Raw genomic sequence first — 22845 nt, forward strand, 5'->3', positions numbered from 1 at the left:
CGCACGCGCTGGTCCCGTGGCGGAGGGAGGGAGGGAAGGAAGGTGCGCGCGCTCCCGATGTGCGGGGCGAGCACGGGCCGGGCTGGTGCTGATCAAAGACTGAACCGCAATCGCAGGCGGTAAGTCAACGTTTAACAAACTGTTAGACAGGTACAGGGAATAGGACAGGTTTGGAGGGATATGGACCAAGCGCAGGCAGGCAGGTGGGACTGGTGTAGCTGGGACATTGTTGGCCGGTGTGGGCGAGTTGGGCCGAAGGGCCTATCTCCACACTGTATCACTCTATGACTCTAAATCGGCGAGGTCGAGGTTCCCCGGGATAGCGATGGGGACTGGGAGGGGATCGATGGAGGGGCCCCGCTGTGTGCGGCAGACAGAGGCTTCTGCAGAGCCGTGAGTTGCCGACGCTCCTCCTGGAGAGGCTCCAGGCTTTGATCACATCAGTGTATGAAGGAACTGCAGATGCTGGTTTCAACCGAAGACACAAAACGCTGGAGTAATTCAGCGGGTCAGACAACATTTTTGTAGAAAAGGAATAGGTGACGTTTCGGGTCGAGACCCTTGTTGTTGATTATATGATGTCGATTAATATGATGGGATGTTTATTATAGTCACGCAACGGGCACATCTGCTCACGCTGTCATAAGTAATTGGAGCAGAATTAGGCCATTCGGTAGCAATGTTACAAAATTTTGAGATTTTAAAAATCAAGTCTGTAATTTATCCCATCAGATAAAGCATAAAAATAAGTTTAATTTGACACCTAATTCACTTTCATATCTCAAGTATTTAATAAGTTATGGCCATTTTCATACTGGGAAATGAGCATCTTGTTCCCTATTGATTTTCTATGGACATAACAAAAAAGCTGTGATCGTGAACAGTCAAAAGCCCATAACTTTCTTAAAAATTAAGAGAACTGAATGAAATTTTCAGTTATCATAGATTGAAGCATTCTGAAACAAATATAAAATAATCTTACTTGGATGACCTGAAATTAAAGCATATAATTAGTTAGTTACCTAATTGTAGCTAATTTCAGACTTCAATTACTAGATCTAAACATCTATCCATTTCTTAATAAATGATTAACATTTTTAAATAGCCTAAATGTCCAAATAATATTCACAAATAATTCACAATAAAACATGATTTTTAAATCTCATTTACATTAATTTATAGGCCAAATGGAAGGAATTTAGTGTTTAATTGCTGTAAATAAATGCCCATTTTAAATCAGCTTTCCAGTGGGTCTCTGTGGAACGCGCTGGTATAGAACGTTCACATTGCGGTAGATTTGTGCCCCAAATGCCGAGAAAAATACTGCGGGATATAATGGGCCCAAATTGAGCTACTCGCAATATTAAACTTAGTATAAAGAGATCTTTAGAAGCCCTTTTTAATGTAAAAATATACAACCTAACGTCAGTTGTTTGCTTTATGAGACCCTGCGGTTGCTGGCGGTCGCGGGTTTAGAGATTGATTTTTAAACTACTATAAATTGGCGCCAATTTATAAACGGCGCCAAAATCGCGCACACCCTCAGCAGCAGATCTTCAACGACGCTTCAGGTAGGCTTTGCAACATACCTACATTCGGCCCATCAATCATGACTGATCTATCTCTTCCTCCTAATCCCATTCTCCTGCCTTCTCCCCATAACCCCTGATCAGGAATCTACACTCCACACAGTTACTCTATTCCATCCCGCACCTGGAAGGCCTCAAAGCCCTCTGTTTCTTCCTCGACCACAAAACCAGCCAATTTCCGTCTACTCTGCCAAGTAGAGCTGGTCCTTACCCATAACAACATTTGACTCCTCCCACTTTCTCCAAATCCAAGGCGCAGTTTGGGCACTCACATGGGCCCCAGCTATGCCTGCCACTTTGTTGAGTACATCAAACAATCACTGTTCCAGGTGTATACTGGCCCTATTCCCGAACTCTACATCCGCTACATTGACGACTGCATCGGTGCTGCCTCCTGCATCCATGCAGAACTCACGACTAATTTCCATCCTGCACTCAAATTCACTTGGACCATCTCCGACATCTCCCTACCGTTTCTGCATTTCACATTCTCTATCACAGGAGACAGACTATTGAGCGACACATACTACAAACCTACTGCGATAGCCGCCACCTTCCCACCCTGCATCCTGTAAAGCCTCTATCCCCTACTCCCAATTCCTTCGTCTAAGCCGCATCTGCGCTCAGCATGAGATTTTCCATATTAGATCATTCGAGATGTTCTTATTCTTCAGGAAAAGGGGGTTCCCCTCTTCCATTATAGATGAGGTTCTCACTAGGGTCTCCTCGATATCCTGCAGTTTCGCTCTTGCTCCCCCTTCTCCCCCATTCGCATCAGGGACATAGTCCCCCTTATCCTCACCTTCCACCCCATAAGCCGTCGCATACAGCATATAATCCTCCAACGGGATCCCACTACTGGCCACATCTTCCCATCTCCACCCCTTTCTGCATTCCGCAGAGACCGTGCCCTCCACAACTCCCTGGTCAACTTGTCCCTTCCCAACCAAGCCACCCCCTCCCCAAGTACTTTCCCCTGCAACCGCAGGAGATGCAACACCTGTCCCTTTACCTCCCCCCTTGACTCCATCCAAGGACCATCAGGTGAGGCAGAGGTTCACTTGCACCTCCTCCAACCTCATGTATTGTATCCGCTGTTCTTGGTCTCAACTTCTGTACATCAGCGAGACCAAGCGCAGGCCCGGCGATCATTTCGCTGAACACCTCCACTCAGTCCGCCTTAACCTACCTGATCTCCTGGTTGCTCAACCCTTTAACTCCCCCTCCCATTCCCAATATGACCTTTCTGTACTGGGCCTCCAATGTCAGAGTGAGGAGCAGCGCCAAATGGAGGAACACCACCTCATATTTCGATTGGGTAGCTTACACCCCAGGGGCATGAACATTGACTTCTCTAACTTTAAATAGCCCTTGCTTTCCCTCTCTCTCCACCCCCTTCCCCTTCCCAGTTCTCCCACCAGTCTTACTGTCTCCGACTGCATTCCATCTCTGTCCCGCCCACTCCCCTGACATCACTGAAGAAGGGTCTCTACCCGAAGCGTCACCCATTCCATCTCTCCAGAGATGCTGCCTGTCCCACTGAGTTTCTGCAGCATTTTGTGCCTACCTTCAAATTAAACTAGCATCTGCTGTTCTTTCCTCCACTCCTTCCTAATGGGACGTCCTTTAATTCTGAAGCTATGACCTCTAGTCCTCGACTCTCCCACTAGTGGAAACATCCTCTCCAATCCACTCTCTCCAAGCCATTCACTATTAGGCACAGGCCATACCTTGCTTAATCCAGTTTGTCTGAAGAAGGGTCTCGACCCAAAACGTCACCTATTCCTTTTTTCCAGAGATGCTGTCTGATCCACTGAGTTTACTCCAGCATGCTGTGTCTACGGTTTAAGCCAGCATCTGCAGTTCCCAGTGCTTGTTCTTGGCGTTACGTGTACTTTCCAAATACATGATTGTTGAGAGGGATCAATAGTAATAATTAGACTAAGTGGGACCCGTTGGGTCCCAGTATCACGGGAGGCCTGGTTCCCCAAAGCAACCCGTTACCCAATGCAATATTCCACCACTGACCCGTTCTCCCAATGCAACCCATCCCCCAACGCTATATTGCACCACTCACACATAGCCCCCAACTGTGTAGGCACGGCTCATTTACCCTCATCCCCCAGCACTCCCCCCCCCCCCTCTTCACCCTCTCTCCTCCTCCTCCTCTCCCCAATCCCTCTCTCACCTCTCCCTCCCTCATTTCCCCTACCCTCAGTCACTCCCTCCCTCCCTCCATAACTCCTCGCCTCTTCCTACCCCCCTCCTATCCCTCTATCCCCCACTCCTTACCTCCCCCTATCCCCGACTATCCCTCCTGACCTCCCCCACTGCCCTCCTCTCCCTCCATTCCCCACTCCCTACCTCCCCCTCCCCCTCTCCCTCTATTCCCCCTCCTCCCCCACTCTCCTCACCTCCCCCACTTTTCCCCTCTCCCTCCCTACACCTTCCTCTCCCTCAATTTCCCTGCAGCCGTGGTGGGGGAGACGATAGACAAGTTACTGTGAGGAGGGGAGAGAGGAATTTATGAGTGAGGAGGGACAGTCCGGAGCGTCGCCATCGCGACCGTGGCATTGACTGGCAGGAGAAGAGACAAATCTGCATGGCGCTGACTGCATATTATCCAGTCAAAACATGCTATACGTGCACACGATCAAGCCATACATAAGTCCAACAAGTAGTGTAAATAGGAAAATACCAGAGTGCGGAATATAGTACAACATTACCGTTTCAGAGAAAGTGCAGATAAAAATGATGCAGGTCGGGAGATATGCCTTGGTTCTGCCTAGGGTCCTAACATTCATTGTATATGCCTTAACTGTGTTGGTTCTCTGAATTACATATGCCATTTCTCAGCCCATTTGCCGAATCATCAGGATTATTCTGTAACAATCAACAACGCCACCAATTTTTTATATAATTTTGCATAATTTAAGATAGACACAAAAAGTTGGAGTAACTCAGTGGGACAGATAGCATCTACGGAGAGAAGGAATGGGTGACGTTTCGGGTGTCTGAAGAAGGGTCTCAACCCGAAACGTCACCCATTCTTTCTCTCCGGAGATGCTGTCTGTCCCGGTGAGTTACTCCAGCTTTTTGTGTTCAATATCTTTGGTTTAAACTAGCATCTGCAGTTCCTTCTTACGCATAATTTAATGATCCCATCTCCTACATTGGCATTCAGATTGTTAATGTATAAAACAAACTGCAATGGTCTCAGTACTAATTCCTACAAAGCTAGGCAAGAATTCCTCACATTTGGCCTTCTAACTCTATAAGATACATTGATCAATTTTATTTTTCCAATGTAGTTGTGGGCAGATGGACATAACTTTCTATTTTGAGTTTGACCTTCCTGATTTCATATGGCAATTAGATATTAGTAGATGTTATACTGCTCTCTCATACTAAGCTAAGTAAATAAAAAGGTAAAATGCAACATAACCTGAATTTACTTGAGTTCTAAATGTATTATATTTTGAGTGACTTTGTTTCATATTTTGAATTTCAAGGAAGACAGATAAAAATTATTCCAGTATCCTGTAAATGTACTACAGTAACTACTATTAAACAGATTATCTAATTATTTATCCCATTCATGTTTGCAGGAGAATATTGTGTGCAAATTGGGCACAACTCTTCCTATGTTATAATATTGCCAAAACATATTTAACAATATATTTAATTGAGTGTAAGGTACTTAGGATATTGTAAGATTGTGAAAGGTACTATATAGGTGCACACCTTCTATATTCCCTTCATTATTTTAAATGATTTGCAGCTTTGAATTGATTTTGCTTCAGAATTTTCATTTGCTGCATCAACAACTATTAGTAACAAATCATTTGAATATCACTGGCTCTTCAATTCTTTTACAATGTTTTTGAAAGAATATAGGTACAGTAGGCCATTTGACCCTTTGAGCCAGCACCGCCATTCAATATGATCATGGTACCCCATTCCTGCTTTCTCCCCTCATATCCCTTGATTTCATTAGCCCTAAGAGCTAAATCTAACTCTCTCTTGAAAACATCCAGTGAATTGGCATCCCCACTGCCTTCTGTGGCAGAGAATTCCACAGATTCACAACTCTCTGGGTGAAATTTTTTTTCCTCATCTCAGTCCTAAATGATCTACCCCTTATTCTTAAACTGTGACCCCTGGTTCTGAATTCCCCCAATATGGGGAACATTTTTCCTGCTTTTACTGTTGAATGAAGTAGGCTGGATATCTAATAACTTAACATTCCACCAGTGGTGTATTATTGGTTTGTTTTTCCAATGCATTTAATTTGTACGTCTGATCAAGCAACATGCTGATTTTTAAACTAAAACTGATTAATCTTTTATTCTCTTTTAGTTAAGATTATTGAGCCTCAGAGTTTGTGATATTGCTCGGATAGAAACATTCTCTTCATATTCTTACATTTATTTATTTGCCTCTTTATGTTGTATTTAGCATCATGACAATTGCAATTAAACTATGTAATTCTAAGATTAATGAATCACTTCTGTTGGTATTGACTGATTTCATACAATTTTCACTGTTATGAAAATAATAACTATCGATATCTTTGTCACCTCAAGAGGTTTTTAATACTGTTTTATGTGGTTGGTTGACTTCCAGCTTAAACTAAACAGCATATACAAATGGATGTCCAGAAGGATTTGCAGCCTCCAAAGCAACAACCCATGGTCTATATTTGCGGAGGTAATCCATGATCACAACTGATGTATTGAATGTCAACAATATATTTTACTGTGATAAACTGTAATTGAATTTCAACTATATTTTAACTATGATTACCTGCAATTAATGAGGGGGCGCCGTCGAGTATGGCTGCCCAGCCTGCAGCTGTTCGTCTTTTCACCCTTTTTTATTTTTAGTGTGTCAAAAGTTTTTGTTTTTGGAGGTCTAGTCTTTTGATGTGGGGAGTGGGTGGGGGGAAGGGGGAAACTGTATTTCTCGGTCCCTACCTGGTCGGAGATGCGGCTTCCCTCCGAGCCGCATCTTCGCCCCTTCCTTGCGGCCTACCAGTGGGACAGGAGCGGTGTTCCTGCCGGGACCGGCCAGAACCTCAGCTTCAGCGGCGGCACAGTGCTGAAGCACCATCACGGAGCGGGCGATGCCTTACCTGGGTCACCGTGCGGTTAGCTCCGGAGTGCTAAGTCTGCCGACTCCAACATCACGGAGCTGCGGTCTGCAGTGCGTCCAACTGCGGGCGGCGCTGAACTTTAAACACCGCGGAGCCTGAGATCTCTCGCCGAGATCGGCAGTGTTGGAGATCCGACCAGTGCGGCCTGTGGATTACGGGAGCTGCGGTCTCTGGCAACAGTTCATTTCTTTCCAACTAGTCAGTGCAACTACAGGTACACTGCAATAAGTGTTAATTGGTGACTTTAAATAGCATTCAACAATATTATTTAGACTCCTTTCACAAGGACATCTCATCACCAGGCATTATCTAGAGGCTTGTAAAGTTCTGTTTTTTATAAATCCAGTTGTATGTTTTACATTCTTGTACTTTACATTTCCTATCCTGATTATCATGTTACTGATTATTCAGGATTACTGCCTGTGCCACGCGACAGTGAGAGTAGGAATGGAGCGAGGTGGAGGATAAATGCGTGGCTGAAAGACTGGTGCAGAGGGCAGGGATGCAAGTTTCTGGATCATTGGGACTTCTTTTGGGGAAGGTGGGACCTGTACAGAAAGGATGGGTTGCACTTGAACCCGAGGGAGACCAATATCCTGGCGGGGAAATTTGCAAAGGCTACTGGGGAGACTTTAAACTAGAATGGTTGGGGCGAGGGACTAAAATAGAGAAAGCTAGTAGACAGAATGGGAGGCAGGAAGCAGAAAAGGGAAGCACTCGAACACAAGAGGAGAAAGAAGAAAAAGGAAATAAACAGAATAAGAGGCGGGGGTCTTAAATGTGCATATTTTAATGCTAGGAGCATTGTAAGAAAGGTGTTTGAGCTTAGAGTCTGGATAGACACCTGGAAGTATGATGTTGTGGCGATCAGTGAAACATGGTTGCAGGAGGGCTGTGATTGGAAATTAAATATTGCAGGATTTTGTTGCTTCAGGTGTGATAGAATTGGAGGGGCAAGAGGTGGAGGTGTTGCATTGCTAGTCAGGGAAGGTATTACAGCAGTGCTTTGGCAGGATAGATTGGAGGGCTCATCTAGGGAGGCTATTTGGGTGGAACTGAGAAGTGGGAAAGGTGTAGCAACACTTATAGGGGTGTATTATAGACCGCCAAATGGGGATCGAGAATTGGAAGAGCAAATATGAAGGGAGATAGCAGATATTAGTAGTAAGCACAAGGTAGTGATTGTGGGAGATTTCAACTTTCCACACATAGACTGGGAAACACATTCTGTAAATGGGCTGGATGGTTTGGAGTTTGTAAAATGTGTGCAGGATAGTTTTTTGCAGCAATACATAGAGGTACCTACTAGAGGAGGGGCAGTGATGGACCTCCTGTTAGGAAATGAGACGGGACAGGTGGCGGAGGTATGCGTTGGGGAGCACTTCGGGTCCAGTGATCACAATGCCATTAGTTTCAATATAATTATGGAGAGGGTCAGAACTGGACCTAGGGTTGAGATTTTTGATTGGAGAAAAGCTAACTTTGATGAGATGCGAAATGATTTAAAAGGAGTGAACTGGGACATTTTGTTTTATGGGAAGGATGTAGAAGAGAAATGGAGGACATTTAAAGGGGAAATTTTAAGAGTACAGAATCTTTATGTTCCTGTTCGGTTGAAAGGAAACAGTAAAAATTGGAAAGAGCCCTGGTTTTCAAGGGAAATTGGACATCTTGTTCGGAAAAAGAGGGAGATCTACAATAATTATAGGCACCAAGTAGAATAGAATAGAATAGAATTACCTTTATTGTCATTCAGACCTTACGGTAAATGAGGTGCTTGAGGAGTATAAGGAATGTAAAAAGAATCTTAAGAAAGAAATTAGAAAAGCTAAAAGAAGATATGAGGTTGCTTTGGCAAGTACGGTGAAAGTAAATCCAAAGGGTTTCTACAGCTATATTAATAGCAAAAGGATAACGAGGGATAAAATTGGTCCATTGGAGAGACAGAGTGGACAGCTATCTGCAGAGCCAAAAGAGATGGGGGAGATATTGAACAATTTCTTTTCTTCGGTATTCACCAAGGAGAAGGATATTGAATTATGTGAGGTAAGGGAAACTAGTAGAGTAGCTATGGATACTATGAGTTTCAAAGTAAAAGAAGTACTGACACTTTTGAAAAATATAAAAGTGGATAAGTCTCCAGGTCCTGACAGGATATTCCCTATGACATTGAGGGAAGTTAGTGTAGAAATAGCCGGGGCTATGACAGAAATATTTCAAATGTCATTAGAAACGGGAATAGTCCCCGAGGATTGGCGTACTGCGCATGTTGTTCCATTGTTTAAAAAGGGTTCTAAGAGTAAACCTAGCAATTATAGACCTGTTAGTTTGACTTCAGTGGTGGGCAAATTAATGGAAAAGATACTTAGAGATAATATATATAAGCATCTGGATAAACAGGGTCTGATTAGGAACAGTCAACATGGATTTGTGCCTGGAAGGTCATGTTTGACTAATCTTCTTGAATTTTTTGAAGAGGTTACTAGGGAAATTGACGAGGGTAAAGCAGTGGATGTTGTCTATATGGACTTTAGTAAGGCCTTTGACAAGGTTCCTCATGGAAGGTTGGTTAAGAAGGTTCAACTGTTGGGTATAAATGCAGGAGTAGCAAGATGGATTCAACAGTGGCTGAATGGGAGATGCCAGAGGGTAATGGTGGATGGCGGTTTGTCGGGTTGGAGGCAGGTGACTAGTGGGGTGCCTCAGGGATCTGTGTTGGGTCCTTTGTTGTTTGTCATGTACATCAATGATCTGGATGAAGGTGTGGTAAATTGGATTAGTAAGTATGCAGATGATACCAAGATAGGGGGTGTCGTGGATAATGAAGAGGTTTTCCAAAGTCTACAGAGTGATTTAGGCCATTTGGAAGAATGGGCTGAAAGATGGCAGATGGAGTTTAATGCTGATAAATGTGAGGTGCTACACCTTGGCAGGACAAATCAAAATAGGACGTACATGGTAAATGGTAGGGAATTGAAGAATGCAGTTGAACAGAGGGATCTGGGAATAACTGTGCATAGTTCCTTGAAGGTGGAATCTCATATAGATAGGGTGGTAAAGAAAGCTTTTGGTATGCTAGCCTTTATAAATCAGAGCATTGAGTATAGAAGCTGGGATGTAATGTTAAAATTGTACAAGGCATTGGTGAGACCAAATCTGGAGTATGGTGTACAGTTTTGGTCGCCCAATTATAGGAAGGATGTCAACAAAATAGAGAGAGTACAGAGGAGATTTACTAGAATGTTGCCTGGGTTTCAACAACTAAGTTACAGAGAAAGGTTGAATAAGTTAGGTCTTTATTCTCTGGAGCGCAGAAGGTTAAGGGGGGACTTGATAGAGGTCTTTAAAATGATGAGAGGGATAGACAGAGTTGATGTGGACAAGCTTTTCCCTTTGAGAATAGGGAAGATTCAAACAAGAGGACATGACTTCAGAATTAAGGGACAGAAGTTTAGGGGTAACATGAGGGGGAACTTCTTTACTCAGAGAGTGGTAGCGGTGTGGAATGAGCTTCCAGTGGAAGTGGTGGAGGCAGGTTCGTTGGTATCATTTAAAAATAAATTGGATAGGCATATGGATGAAAAGGGAATGGAGGGTTATGGTATGAGTGCAGGCAGGTGGGACTAAGGGAAAATAATTGTTCGGCACGGACTTGTAGGGCCGAGATGGCCTGTTTCCGTGCTGTAATTGTTATATGGTTATATGGTTATCATGTCAAAATGGGGATGTAACTATTTTGGAGAAACAGACATAACCGAACTATAAATTGCCAATCTTAGCTAAAGGATTTGGGAAAGTACTGAGCAGAAAAGGTTGTATTTTGGAAGGGGGTTGTGGTAGGTATGCAAAAAAGTGATATGTTGTCAGATTAGTTTGATCTATTTTTTAATGACTGGCTTAAGGATAGCAGAGACAGTAATTAAGGATAAAGTGCTAGAGCAACTCAGTGAGTCAGGCAACATCACTGGAGAACTTGGACATGGGTCAGGACTATCCACGCTTTTTCAGATTTACTGCCTGACCTGTTGAGTTACTCCCCCACTTTGTGACATTTTGTGTAAACCATCATTTGCAGTTCCTTGTTTCTACTAGTAATTCACGGCCTCAAAATTAACAGTTGCCCGGGTGCCAATGGCCACCTACAGTCCCGCCGGGCAATCTAAAAGCTGAAGAAGGATTTCAGCCCGAAACGTTGCCTATTTCCTTCGCTCCATAGATGCTGTTGCACCCGCTGAGTTTCTCCAGCATTTTTGTGTACCTTTGATTTTCCAGCATCTGCAGTTCCTTCTTTAAAACCTAAAAGCTGTGCCATTTTGCCCGGTATGGCAAGCACCCGGGAGACCTATCATTCAACTCTGAGTGGGGCCCCCCTCTCTATCTCTCTCTCTGTCAATCTCCGTCTCCGCCTGCCATCCGTGTCCGGGCAGCCGGTTCTCCGCTCTCCGCTCGCTCCTCGTCCGCCTTGCACATGCGCACTGCCGCGGCCTGCACATTCTCCCACTGCACATGTGCACAATCATGGCCAGCACATCATAGGCCGCCCCGCACGTGCGCACGGCCACTGGTCAACGGCAGGCACTTTCTCCCTCCCTTTGCATTGTGGAAGATCTGACCGCCATTGCTGTCCGATCGCCGCCTCGCCCTGAAAACTAACGCAGAATCACTCCCTGGAGCAGGAGTAACTCCCTGGAGTAACTCTTGCTTCTTGGTTTCCTGGCCCTCCATAAATATTCTAAATGGAATTTAAACTGGAGTGGACCCTTTACCACCAAACTCCAAACTCTGAAAAATAACAGCCTGTTGCACTTTATCTGTTTATTTATTGTGTATATAAATGGTCTATAGTATATAGACACACTGAACTTTTATCTCCTGTTCTGTATTATGTTTACATATTCTGTTGTGCTGCAGCAAGCAAGAATTTAATTGTCCTATCTGGGACACGTGATAATAAAACTCTCTTGATTCTTAACTTGGACTTAAGCAAAAATAGGTTCTTGGGAAAAAAGAGCTACCTTAAATGTTGTTGCGTCTGGTTAGGTAACGATGGTAGGGTGAAGACTATTCCAAGCTTTAATTGTGCGGGGGAACTCCATGGAGCAGCCAGCATCTCTGGATAGAAGAAATTGGGTGGCGTTTCGGGTAGAGACCCTTCTTTAGATTTCCTCTGGTTTTAGTGTTTTTAGTTTAATTTAAAGATGCCGAGTGGAATCAGGCCCACCGAGTCTGCGCCGATCACCCGTACACTAGTTCTATCCCACACATTAGCAACATAAGTCAAGAGTGCTTTAGTCTCTCACGTCCCAGTTAGAACAATGAAATCCTTACTTGCAGCAGAACAACAGAATATGTAAACATAGTACTCTGTATTATAATTTTGATGCATGTCATTGTATATATTATGTCTTGATTGGTGAATATGTTAAGTTTGTGACTTTATTTGAAGCAGAAATAATATGTGAATGCTTCATTGAGCATAATTCTGATTGGTAACTATCCACTTCGTCCGAGCACATTATCGCTCATGCAAGCCGTCTTAAATGACCACCTAAACTGTCATTTGGCAACCTAAAAAGCTGCCTAGGTTGCCCGGCTGGAAACAGAAAAAAAGTTAAGTGAGAGACCTGTAATTAAGGATATATGTAATAGTTGATGTGTGCTGTTCAATGAGAGAAATCAAAAAAGCAGAATAAACACATGTCCAAATTTACATGCACCATGGTTGATCATTTAATTGTATTGTGAGTTTTCATAAGTTAGGTGCATTGAGCGAAAAAGAGCAATCCTTTTCACCTATGGTTTTAGTGGCAATGTTACACCATATAAATTTGTAGTTGTTTGCTACTCAGTATTGCTGTAATGACGGTCCTGAATTTTAAAGAACTATAAAGCAAACGGTACTGCTGCAATTAGAATATGCTGCAGAATAGGCTCTTGACAGGAAATGAGTGACTGTGAATCTCCAAGACTGTTGATTCAGAAACTGGTCCCTCAGATTGGATAATTGGCATGTGAAGAAGGGAAAAAGGGAAATTATAAAGTAGTAAACCCAACACATTGGGAAGTAACTGGGCTCTGCATAGTTAAAGATAGGGCAAACTACTATCTGAAAAATGTTAGTTGATTTGAAGACCCACAATGGGGTTTGAATACCCGCTAAATTTAATTGCATTTTTCTTTAATTTGTCAATAGGGGGTCGACATTATAAGAATTTCTAAAGTGTCTCTTATAAAAAATATTTGCAGACGTTGAAGCTCGCTAAATTATAGGAATGAAATTTGGAACACACGTTTCCTACAAATAGGAATTAATGTAATTAAAATTAAAATTCCAAATTAAAAGAAATGAACCCGTTATGCAATATAAAGAGTTGGATCACAAGTTGGCCATGATCTCCTTGAATATTTTGTTAAAGCAATACATTAATGCACAGATTGAATTTAAGTTACTGTTATTGAATATATAATGAGAATTAGGTCGTGGCCAAGAGCCAAGTACTTTTTGTATTCCTAAATTCCACTCAGATCTATTTAAGCAAGCTATTTCTTGATCATTGTCTTGCATAGACCTCACTATCTGTGAAAGTAGATCCAACAATTGAGACGGTGGAATGTTCTCAGTCCTGTGTAATCTATCCTTAAAAAAAATTGATGCCTGATACCACTGAATGAGTTTTCCAAATGCCTGATACGACAGAAGTAATGTTTCCTGATAATGACATTAAATCAGAAGACCAAGTTGGAAATTATTTTCACCTGTTGGAGGGAGACATTTTGATTGGCATTTCTTCACTGATAGTTGATGACATTTAAGCTAAACATAAATAGTTCCCACTATACATTCAGTGACAGAAAACTGGATAGAATCTGTGCATTCTTTAACAAAATATGCTGTTGTAAAAGTATAATGCCTGTGATAAAGAATTCTAATTGATTCTGTTAAGGAACTAATTCAAAACTGTACGTAATGTTCTGTGTCATTTATTCAGAATTTTGTGACTGGAATTTAATGAATTACAGCATATTTGTATCTCGATTACAGATGTCTCGTGATCTGGAAAGTTATAATCTTTGCCTTGAATATGATGCCCACAGTAGTATCTATTTCATAAAACCAATCATTTCTAAATGTTGTGGAGCATCAATGTGACCACCGTCACTATTTAATGAGCTGTTTATAAAACTAACTTTTTAGGAGCTTATTTTTGACACGTTGTTAAGAAACTTTAGGGATCTTTTGTTGTTGCGAATATTTCTGCTTAAAACCAGAGTTTTAAACTGGCACCAATATCAGTGAAGAGATGTGTCAGTCTATTCCAAACCATTCTTCCAGCTGCATAATATTTTTCAAAACCGGAATCTATTTGCTATATGTGTAGAAAGAACTGCAGATGCTGGTTTAAATCGAAGGTAGACACAAACTGCTGGAGTAACTCAGCGGGACCGGCAGCATCTCTGGAGAGAAGGAATGGGTGACGGTTTGTGTTGAGACCCTTCTTGAGACTACTTACTATATGTTACTTATATGTAGATACATATACAAGCACAGTTTATTAGATGATGCTGACACAGATATAAATGTGTGATGTTAAACAATGAGATGTTATTTTCTTATTTCAGAATGTCACACTGAAAATGAAATTAAAGCTAGAGATCCAATCCGATGCAGAGAATGTGGTTACAGAATAATGTACAAGAAGAGAACAAAAAGATGTATCCTTAAGCAAAGTGGTATACAATTTTATCTGCTTGAATATTTGGTCCATTTTACAAGGTTTATGCAGCTATTATGATGTTGTAAGCTGGATTTTTATAATTGAATCAAATTTTCTCAGATTTTGTTACTGAAAGCTAAGTTTATGACACTTCTACTGAATTGTGTGGGATGTATAAACAATATTATTTGAACACATCAAAATTTAGCAACAACATTTTTGGAATTTTTGTCCATGTGCAAGTGGTTTGTGTCCTCGTGACGTACAAAATAAGGATTCAGAGCCAGAGCGGATAGAGTTTGAAGAGAGAATTGGCAGGCATGGGACTTCTGTGAGTAGATGGTGAGGGAGGGATATTGTGGCTATGGGCTACATTCAATGTTTTTGTAGAAGAATGGACTTAGCAGTAAAAGTTCAAGAAGTAATATTGACTCGCATTTGTTGTCATGCAAAATGTCATTGACAATGAAGCCAGATTAGAGAACCATTGAAGCAAGTAATGGAAGAACTCCCCATATAATGAGGTGACAATCAATCCAAGGAATTGGGGGTTTTAGTTCAAGAATTGGGTTACAGGGTAGAATTTTAAATATAGGATTATCATAATTGTACGTGAAAACCTCACACATTTTTGAAGGAGATGCTATATTGTCTTGTGTTGATTTCAAGTAGATTGAGGAAATTCACAATGCTCTTCATGTAGAAGTCAATCTGTTTTTGCAGTACAGGAGAATTGCATGTTGCCCAGAGGGAGTAGAAGCAGATGCATGCAACAGTTTGCCTTCATTAAAAAAAAGGAGGTTTGTGATGGTGAAAGGGGATAATAGAAGTGATCGGCTTTAATAAAATGATCAAAAGGGGAAATAATAAAATGATCATTATGTCCTGCTGTGGATGGTCAGGCCAGTCACAAATCTCTTGTGTTCTGGTCGTTAGACCAAAGAGATGACTGCTATGCCAGCAGGAGTTGTGATGACTGGAAACTCCTGGGAATCTTATGAATTTATATATGGAAGCAAAATGATTATTAAAACAACTAATAGAATTTCTTAAATGAGAATAAAGACGAGGACAGAAGCAGAAGGATCTAGAGAAAAGGTTGGGCTAATCGTAAACGGAAAATCTTGAGGTGATAGGAACAGCATTTGGCCCATCAAGTCTACTCCACCATTCAATCATGGCTGATCTATCTCTCCCTTCTAACCCCTATTCTCCTGCCTTCTCTTCCTAACCTTGGACTCCCGTACTCATCAAGAATCTTATCTATCTTTGCCTTAAAAATATCCATTGACTTGGTCTCCACTTTCTTCTGTGGCAAAGAATTCCACAGATTCACCACCCTCTGACTAAAGAGGGTTGTAAGCAAGATAAGGAATATGAACTGAATAGGAAAAGTAAATGCTGAAGTTATTCTTTGTCAAGTAACAAAGTGAAACATTGAGATGCTTCAACTTGGGAAAGACTTGACTGTTACCTATTTTTTAGCTTCCAAGTTCCTTTTGCTTGCTAATCAGAATGACAATAATTGTAGCATTATAGACAGACAGGAAAAAGCTGGTAGAACAAAACTAAAACATTTAAAATATTGAAATTTATGTCTAGTAGTATTTCAGTATTTTTTATGTTTAAACAAATTGGTGCCTGTATATGTAAGTTTTCCAAATGAACTAGCTGAAAATTTACGTATACCAAGTTGTGGTATATTGTTAGTTAAGAATTAAATTGTTCAGTTGTGGGAAAACGGTAGAGATTAAGAATAAGGAATGTTAAATAATGTTATTTTTATAGATGAATTTCATTGTTTATATTTTATTCCTTAACCTGAATTTTCAGTGGTTGTTTTTGATGCCCGATGAAATTCAACGTTTTTAAATTTGCATTTCGGAAAGCATTCAACAATTCACAAGTTTCACGTAGCAGTTCTTGTTTCTTTCCAAATCTTTTTTTCAAAATTTTAGAAGAGAGACTGTTTCCTTAAGTATTCATTCAATGCTTCATATTGTGCAGTATTTTTGTTTGATAAAAATAAATATTTAATTGTACTAATAACCTGAATGTTCAACTTGTGCAGCATTTTTATTTGATTATTTGTTTTACCAATTATGTGAAAAAGGAAATCAACTTACAATGTACTTAGTTTAGAGAAACAGCGTGGAAGCAGGCCCTTCGGCCCACCTGGTCTGCATCGACCAGCGATCCCCGCACATGAACACTATCCTACACACACTAGAGACAATTGTTACATTTACCAAACCAATTAACCTACAAACCTGTACGTCTTTGGAGTGTGGGAGGAAACCGAAGATCTTGGAGAAAACCCACGCAGGGCCGGGGAGAACGTTCAAACTACATACAGCAGCATCCGTATTCTGGATCGAACCCGGGTCTCCGGCGCTGCATTCGCTGTAAGGCAGCAACTCTACTGCTGCGTGACTGTGACTATTTCTTCAACTTGTATATTTCCAATATAAAACTAGTACTTTTGTATTACATTTTAACAATGCACTGATGAAAACATGCAGAACATAATTACTGCATTAAATGGGGTTGATTCGAAACAGATTGGGCAGCTCCAGTTGGTATCGTGCAGTAATCAACCACAAAGACGTATTCCTTCACAACCAGTCACTATGCTTGGCCATTCTTTGCCATTTAGTCGGGGAAACAACCTTGACCCTTGGATTTTGCAGTCCCTTTCCACAAAAAAAGGACAAACTGGGCAAATTTTGTTAATTATCAGCCAAATGCTGGAAGACATTGACAAGAGTGTTATTAAGCCAAACATACTTGTTTGCAGCCTCTTCAGTTCAACTATAATTAGGATCACATTAGGAAAATGTAGTATGCTCTTTGAACAGGGAGAAAGGATTTGAATTCCTGGCGTAAAATGAATAACTGGTCAGGACATACAAGGAAGCAGGTTTCTGCCAGCTCACAACTCAAGTTAAGGTTGTACTTATTGAAGACAGATAACCTGAGCTCCACGATATCATTGTGGGAAATCTTTTAAAGAAGTCGCCTGGGTCCAAACCATTGTTCACCAACTTCAGAAGCGTTTTTCTTTTTGCATGTAAAAACCCACTTGAGAACCATGGGCGATATAACAATTTTACAGCCAGATTTATCACTTCTGAAACATTTTAGATACCAAAGAAATCAAGAAAAAACACAAAGAATGCCTTACTGTTGATGAAATGCAGTGAGCAAACACGATAATTCCCAATATTTTCAATCTTGATATCTGCACGACCAATGTTTGCCAACACTTTAGCTGTTATCCGTTCAGCTATCGCTTCTCTCTACCATAATTTCTCCTCATTTTTGGAATTCTGAAGTAGGATAAATGTCTCTCACGGTCACCCCTATTTCCACAATTATTTACAGCACAAAAATTGACAATTTTGGTGGTTTTTAACAGGTAAGAGAATGTACGCGTTTCGTGTATTAGCAGTGTATGCTGAGCCTGCCATGTCCTCCACATGGATTGAGCTGCTCCGTACGTCACGCCCGTTGACCCAATGGCCTTATGTGCAACCCCCTAGAGTGCCAACAAAAATTCTTCAACAATGTAATCCTCAATTGCTTTTTTGCCCATTTGGTGCTAAATGTACAACTTTCAACAATTTCTATGGTTGTTAGATGAAAGTAGCTACACTATTTTCACAATCTTGAGTGAGACATTAATTGCACAATAATACAAGTTACTATTAAATTAGATGACTGGTGCAGTCATCCAACTGGTATTTTGACTGGTTTTCATCTTCCCACTAATAGCTTTGATTTAATTGTTATTATTCCTGCTGCTAAATCAATATTTAGATTGGAAAACATTTCCATTTGCAGTAAACGTGTACCAAACACTTCCCTCACTTTTTTTTATAGCTACGGAAACTTCCAAAATATTCAGCTGAGTCATTTCTGCACTTAGAACTGTCCACTCTCTTGAGCTCTAATTTCCACACTTTGGCAATATACTTTCCCTGTGTTGTTCACTCGTCTCACTTCCAACATGCGGACCCCACATCTTCAATGCCCGTGTGGTATCTGGATTTTCTGATTATAATGTGAAATGTTAAACAAACTAATCAAGTGGTAACAACTCTACATATATAGATATTCTAAAAGTAGTAAGAATATATATAAAGGAGGACGAAAGATATAGATGGTTCTCAGGAGAAATGAATGGACCCATTTATATCTCTCCTTCTGAACCTTCTCTCGTTCTCCTTTCACCTGATTCTCAGTCTGATGAAGGGTCTCGACCCGAAATGCCACCTATTATTTATGTCCAGAGATGCTGCCTGTCCCGCGGAGTTACTCCAACCTTATGTGTCTCATGGTTTAAACCAGCACCTGCAGTTCCTCCCCACACAATATAGATCTGAGTTTTGAAATGACCGTAATTTTACCTCGATTAGAGAAAGGCTGAGTAGTAAAGTGCAAGTGCAAGACAGCAATGACTTGGGCGAGGGCTTAGATGCATCATGTAGCAACTGAGTCAAACACAGTCGGCTGGTATTGTCCAAAGTGCATCCTTGGTGCTGCTGGTACGATGCTTAGTTCAGGTTTGCTTAAGAAGAAAGTTGGAGTTAGTGGCTCGGGAATAGCGTTTGTGGTCCGAATTGAAGGTACTTACTCGGACCAAATCTCTGTTGGGGAGAGAGAACAAAAATCTCGCTGATATATATAGTCTCTGTTTTGAGTTAGACACAAAATGCTGGAGTAACTCAGCGGGACAGGCAGCATCTCGGGATAGAAGAATTTGGCGAGGTTTCAGGTCGAAACCCTTCTTCAGACTGATTTACAGCAATTACTGACCATCCCAGGTTCAGTTTTTACAGACGGCTCATTTTCATTTAAGCATTTTACAACCTTTTGGTCTCGATGTTAAGTTAAAGAACATTTGATAAGAACCATTATTCTTTTATTTTTCCCTGAGAAGTTACAAACGTTTTTCCTGTATCATATTCTCTAACTTTGTCTTTTATCTCTTGACTTGTCCCATTACCCTCCCTTTTGTCACTTAAATCTTTCTGGTCTGCCTTATCACAGGCCTTCAGCTGTTGCATTATTTCCCTTGGCTCTTTAATAAAGAACTTTTAAATGTCCAGCACCAGATGGATCTTTGCTTCAGACTGAGTAACTCAACTCCAGCATTGTGTCTATCTCTGACTGTTTGGGACTTGCTGCACATTGAAGAAAGTGAGTGTCAAGCTCCTCTATAATCTTTGGTGTCAAGTTTCCCGCCCATGACGCACTGAGATCCGCTACTTCCGGTCGCTGGCTGTCTGCGTGGAGAGACTCACTGGGGGGATCAGCTTTGAGTTTTCGCTGCGAGAGTGAATTCAGGTACAAACTCAAATACCCCTCTGTTGACCAAAGTGTCGAGCGTGTATCCTGTTGAAAGAAGTACATTTTAAATTAAAATGCCATACTTGTTCGTTTTTCACCGGCATTGGGTTTGGTGGTTTCCATGGAAACGCGTCGCGCAGAGTAGAGCGGTTCCCTCTTTAAAAACCCTTCGGCTTATTCTTGGTTTCAATTTATGATGGAGAACACACACAGCATGAAGGAGCGCCGGACACTAAACTGCAGACGCTAAAATATGGGTAGGGTATCTGTTGCAAAACCAAACGTCGATGCTTGAATGTCGGTTGCAGTTATCCCAAACGACAAACATGTTCACAAAATGGCAGCTATAACCTAACATACCTGAGACCAGCGTGGTGTTTGGTACCTGCATGTACAATATAGAACAGTTCCAGCATTGAATGGGTCTATCCAGCGCGTTAAGTTTGTAGGAATGTTACAACATTGTGAGATTTTAAAAACCAAGCCTGTAATTGATCCCATCAGATAAAGCATAAAAATAACTTTAATTTGATACCTAATTCATGTTCATATCTTCAGTATTAAAAAAGTCGTGGTCTTTCTCATACTGGGAAATTAGCATCTTGTTCCCCATTGCTTTTCCATTAACTTAACACAAAAGCTGTGATGAGGACAGTCAATTGACATAAAAGCCCATAATGTATGTTTTTATGGGGTAGCAAACCGGCTAGAATCCGAAAGGCGATACTGCAGTCTCCTAAGAGTGGCGGCGGTTTGGCACTTTCTGACTTTAGGCGATATTATTGGGCAGCTAACTTGCAAAAACTCCTGTATTGGATGAATGATGATTGCGACCACCTACCGACCTGGGTACACATGGAAAAGGCGAGTTCACATCTCCCGTTGCGGTCTGTCCTATGCTCCCAACTCCCCCTTCCTATAACATCTGTGGGTGCAGGCCCAATTGCGTCCCTCTCGCTCAAGATATGGAGTCAACTCAGGAAAAACTTCTGTTTACAAGGCCCTTCCATCTTGACCCCACTGCTTAAAAATCACATCTTTAAACCTTCAAGTACAGACCACGCATTCAAAACCTGGCATAGCAACGGTATCAGTAGTATCAAAAACCTATACAAGGATGGCATCTTTTCGTCCTTTGCGGAGCTCTCGTCCAACTACAGCCTCCCAAACTCCCACCTTTTTCGTTTTTTCCAGATTAGGGATTTTGTGAAGAAGACATTCCCCCATTTCCCAAATCGCCCCCCTGAAACCCTGACCGATACCATCTTAGCTCTAGATCCCAACCGGAAGAAATGCATCTCTGTTTTGTATAACTTGTTAGGGTCGGTTATATTGAAACCTCATACCTTATTAAAAGCTGCGTGGGAGGGCGAGCTGAATACAAAACTAACAGACCAGCAATGGGACTCTGCCTTGGATTTGATCCATTCTTCCTCCATATGTGCCCGTCATGGCCTAATCCAATGCAAAGTCCTTCACAAAGTCCACTACACAAATGCAAGATTATCTAGAATTTACCCCGCTGTTAGGGACACCTGCAACAGATGTAATCAATCCCCTGCCAACCATAGCCATATGTTTTGGTCTTGCCCTAAGCTAGCAGCCTGTTGGAGGAGTGCTTTCGACTTGATAAGCAGAGCCTACAGCCAGACTATTCCTCCAAACCCACTGTCAGCCATTTTCGGTACCCCTCCCAACACCAACCTCTCTGTTGCGGTGAAACGGGTCCTAGCTTTTACAACCTTGTTAGCCCGGAGACTGATCTTGCTTAACTGGAGGCTCACCTGTCCCCCGACACACGCCCGCTGGATTAAGGAGGTGCTTTACAATTTAAAGCTTGAAAAACGTAGGTTCTCTCTCAAAGGCTCAACCAAGACATTCCTAGATACATGGAACCCTTTCTTGGAACTTGTTAACTCTCTCAACTTGTCCCCGGACTCGGAAGAGGACTGAGTGCTCTCCACCATTGTTCTGCTCTACTGCAGCTGCTCTCCCCTTAACCCCCCCTCCCCACACTTATTTATTTAATTACTTACTTATTTACTGTTATTAGTGACCCCTTTTAAAAAAAAATTATTAGTACTTTTTGTTTCGTTTATCTTACCATATTTGTGTGGATGTGTACGTATGTGAGTGTTGTTTGTCCCCGTTTGGTTCTGACCTGATTCGGGTAGGTTGAAGGTGGGTATGGGTAAGGGCTTTGAGGGTCGCTTGCATACTGTTGCACAATTATGCCTTGACTGTCACTGTCTGTTATCATTGTATGTATGCAAATTGCTGTGAAATTCAAATAAAAAGATTTAAATGAAAGCCCATAATGTAGCGGCACCAAACGTGGTCAGGAAAAGGGCAGACGTCAGGCTGTTTCAAACAGTAGTTTTTATTCAGTTGTTACAGGTACTCCCTAATGGGGGACCACGAAACTTGTTTCCTCTTTAAATTTGCTTACCTGCAGCAGCTCCCACCCGACATCTGCCTGCAGCTCACCAGGAGTCAACAGGTAGCTGAGCTTGAGAGAACAACCTCGCTCAGCAACAGCAGCAATGACAATAATGTTAGCGGATCAAACTTACCTGTAACAACGGAATAAAAACTACTGTTTGAACCAGCCTGACGTCTGGCCTTTTCCTGACCACGTTTTGTGCTGCTACAATAACTTTCTTAAAAACTAGACTAAGTGTCAAGTCAAGTCAAGTTTATTCGTCACATCCCACATACAGTGGGACCCAACGCCAGTCACACGGGAGGCCTGGTCCCCCCCCCCCAACGCAACCCATTCCCCAACGCAATATTCCACCACTCACCTGTTCCCCCAACGCAACCTATTCCCCCAAAGCAATGTTCCACCACTCTGGTAGGGAAAGGGAGGGGGGGGGGCGTGTGTGGGGGAGGGTGTGAGGGAGGGGGCTGGTGTGGGGGAGGGTGGTGTGGTGGGGGAGGGGGGCTGTGAGGGAGGGGTGTGTGGGGGAGGGGGAACCTTCATAACCTTTGTACTATTTCACCGATCGGAACAAAACTTGTTTGACTTGCAGCA

At 42.0% G+C, this 22845-nt stretch overlaps 2 protein-coding genes across 2 annotated transcripts in view; both read left to right on the forward strand.

Moving 5' to 3' along the window:
* The first annotated feature begins 37 nt into the window (after window positions 1-37).
* Window positions 38-16571, forward strand: polr2k (RNA polymerase II, I and III subunit K). Its single transcript, XM_033018938.1, has 4 exons — window positions 38-119; window positions 6216-6299; window positions 14365-14457; window positions 16293-16571. The coding sequence occupies exons 2-4, from the start codon at window positions 6239-6241 to the stop codon at window positions 16313-16315; spliced, it is 177 nt and encodes a 58-aa protein (XP_032874829.1). The 5' UTR covers window positions 38-119; window positions 6216-6238; the 3' UTR covers window positions 16316-16571.
* A 3145-nt stretch (window positions 16572-19716) lies between these two features.
* Window positions 19717-22845, forward strand: part of LOC116971771 (sperm-associated antigen 1-like) — a 31015-nt gene continuing 27886 nt past the window's right edge. Inside the window, exon 1 of the mRNA XM_033018876.1 lies at window positions 19717-19808. The gene's annotated coding sequence lies outside the window, so the exon portion shown is untranslated. The remainder of the gene's footprint in view (window positions 19809-22845) is intronic.

Source organism: Amblyraja radiata, chromosome 4 (genome assembly GCF_010909765.2).
Source record: "Amblyraja radiata isolate CabotCenter1 chromosome 4, sAmbRad1.1.pri, whole genome shotgun sequence".
In the NCBI taxonomy this organism is placed as follows: domain Eukaryota; kingdom Metazoa; phylum Chordata; class Chondrichthyes; order Rajiformes; family Rajidae; genus Amblyraja; species Amblyraja radiata.

What these genes read in the sequence shown, in the direction of transcription:
- polr2k (XM_033018938.1), top strand. Translation starts at nt 6,239, where the DNA reads ATGGATGTCCAGAAGGATTTGCAGCCTCCAAAGCAACAACCCATGGTC. An exon ending in CATGGTCTATATTTGCGGAG is followed by an intron (nt 6,300 to 14,364) that starts GTAATCCATGAT and finishes TTCTTATTTCAG; the next exon opens with AATGTCACACTGAAAATGAA. An exon ending in CAAGAAGAGAACAAAAAGAT is followed by an intron (nt 14,458 to 16,292) that starts GTATCCTTAAGC and finishes CTGAATTTTCAG; the next exon opens with TGGTTGTTTTTGATGCCCGA.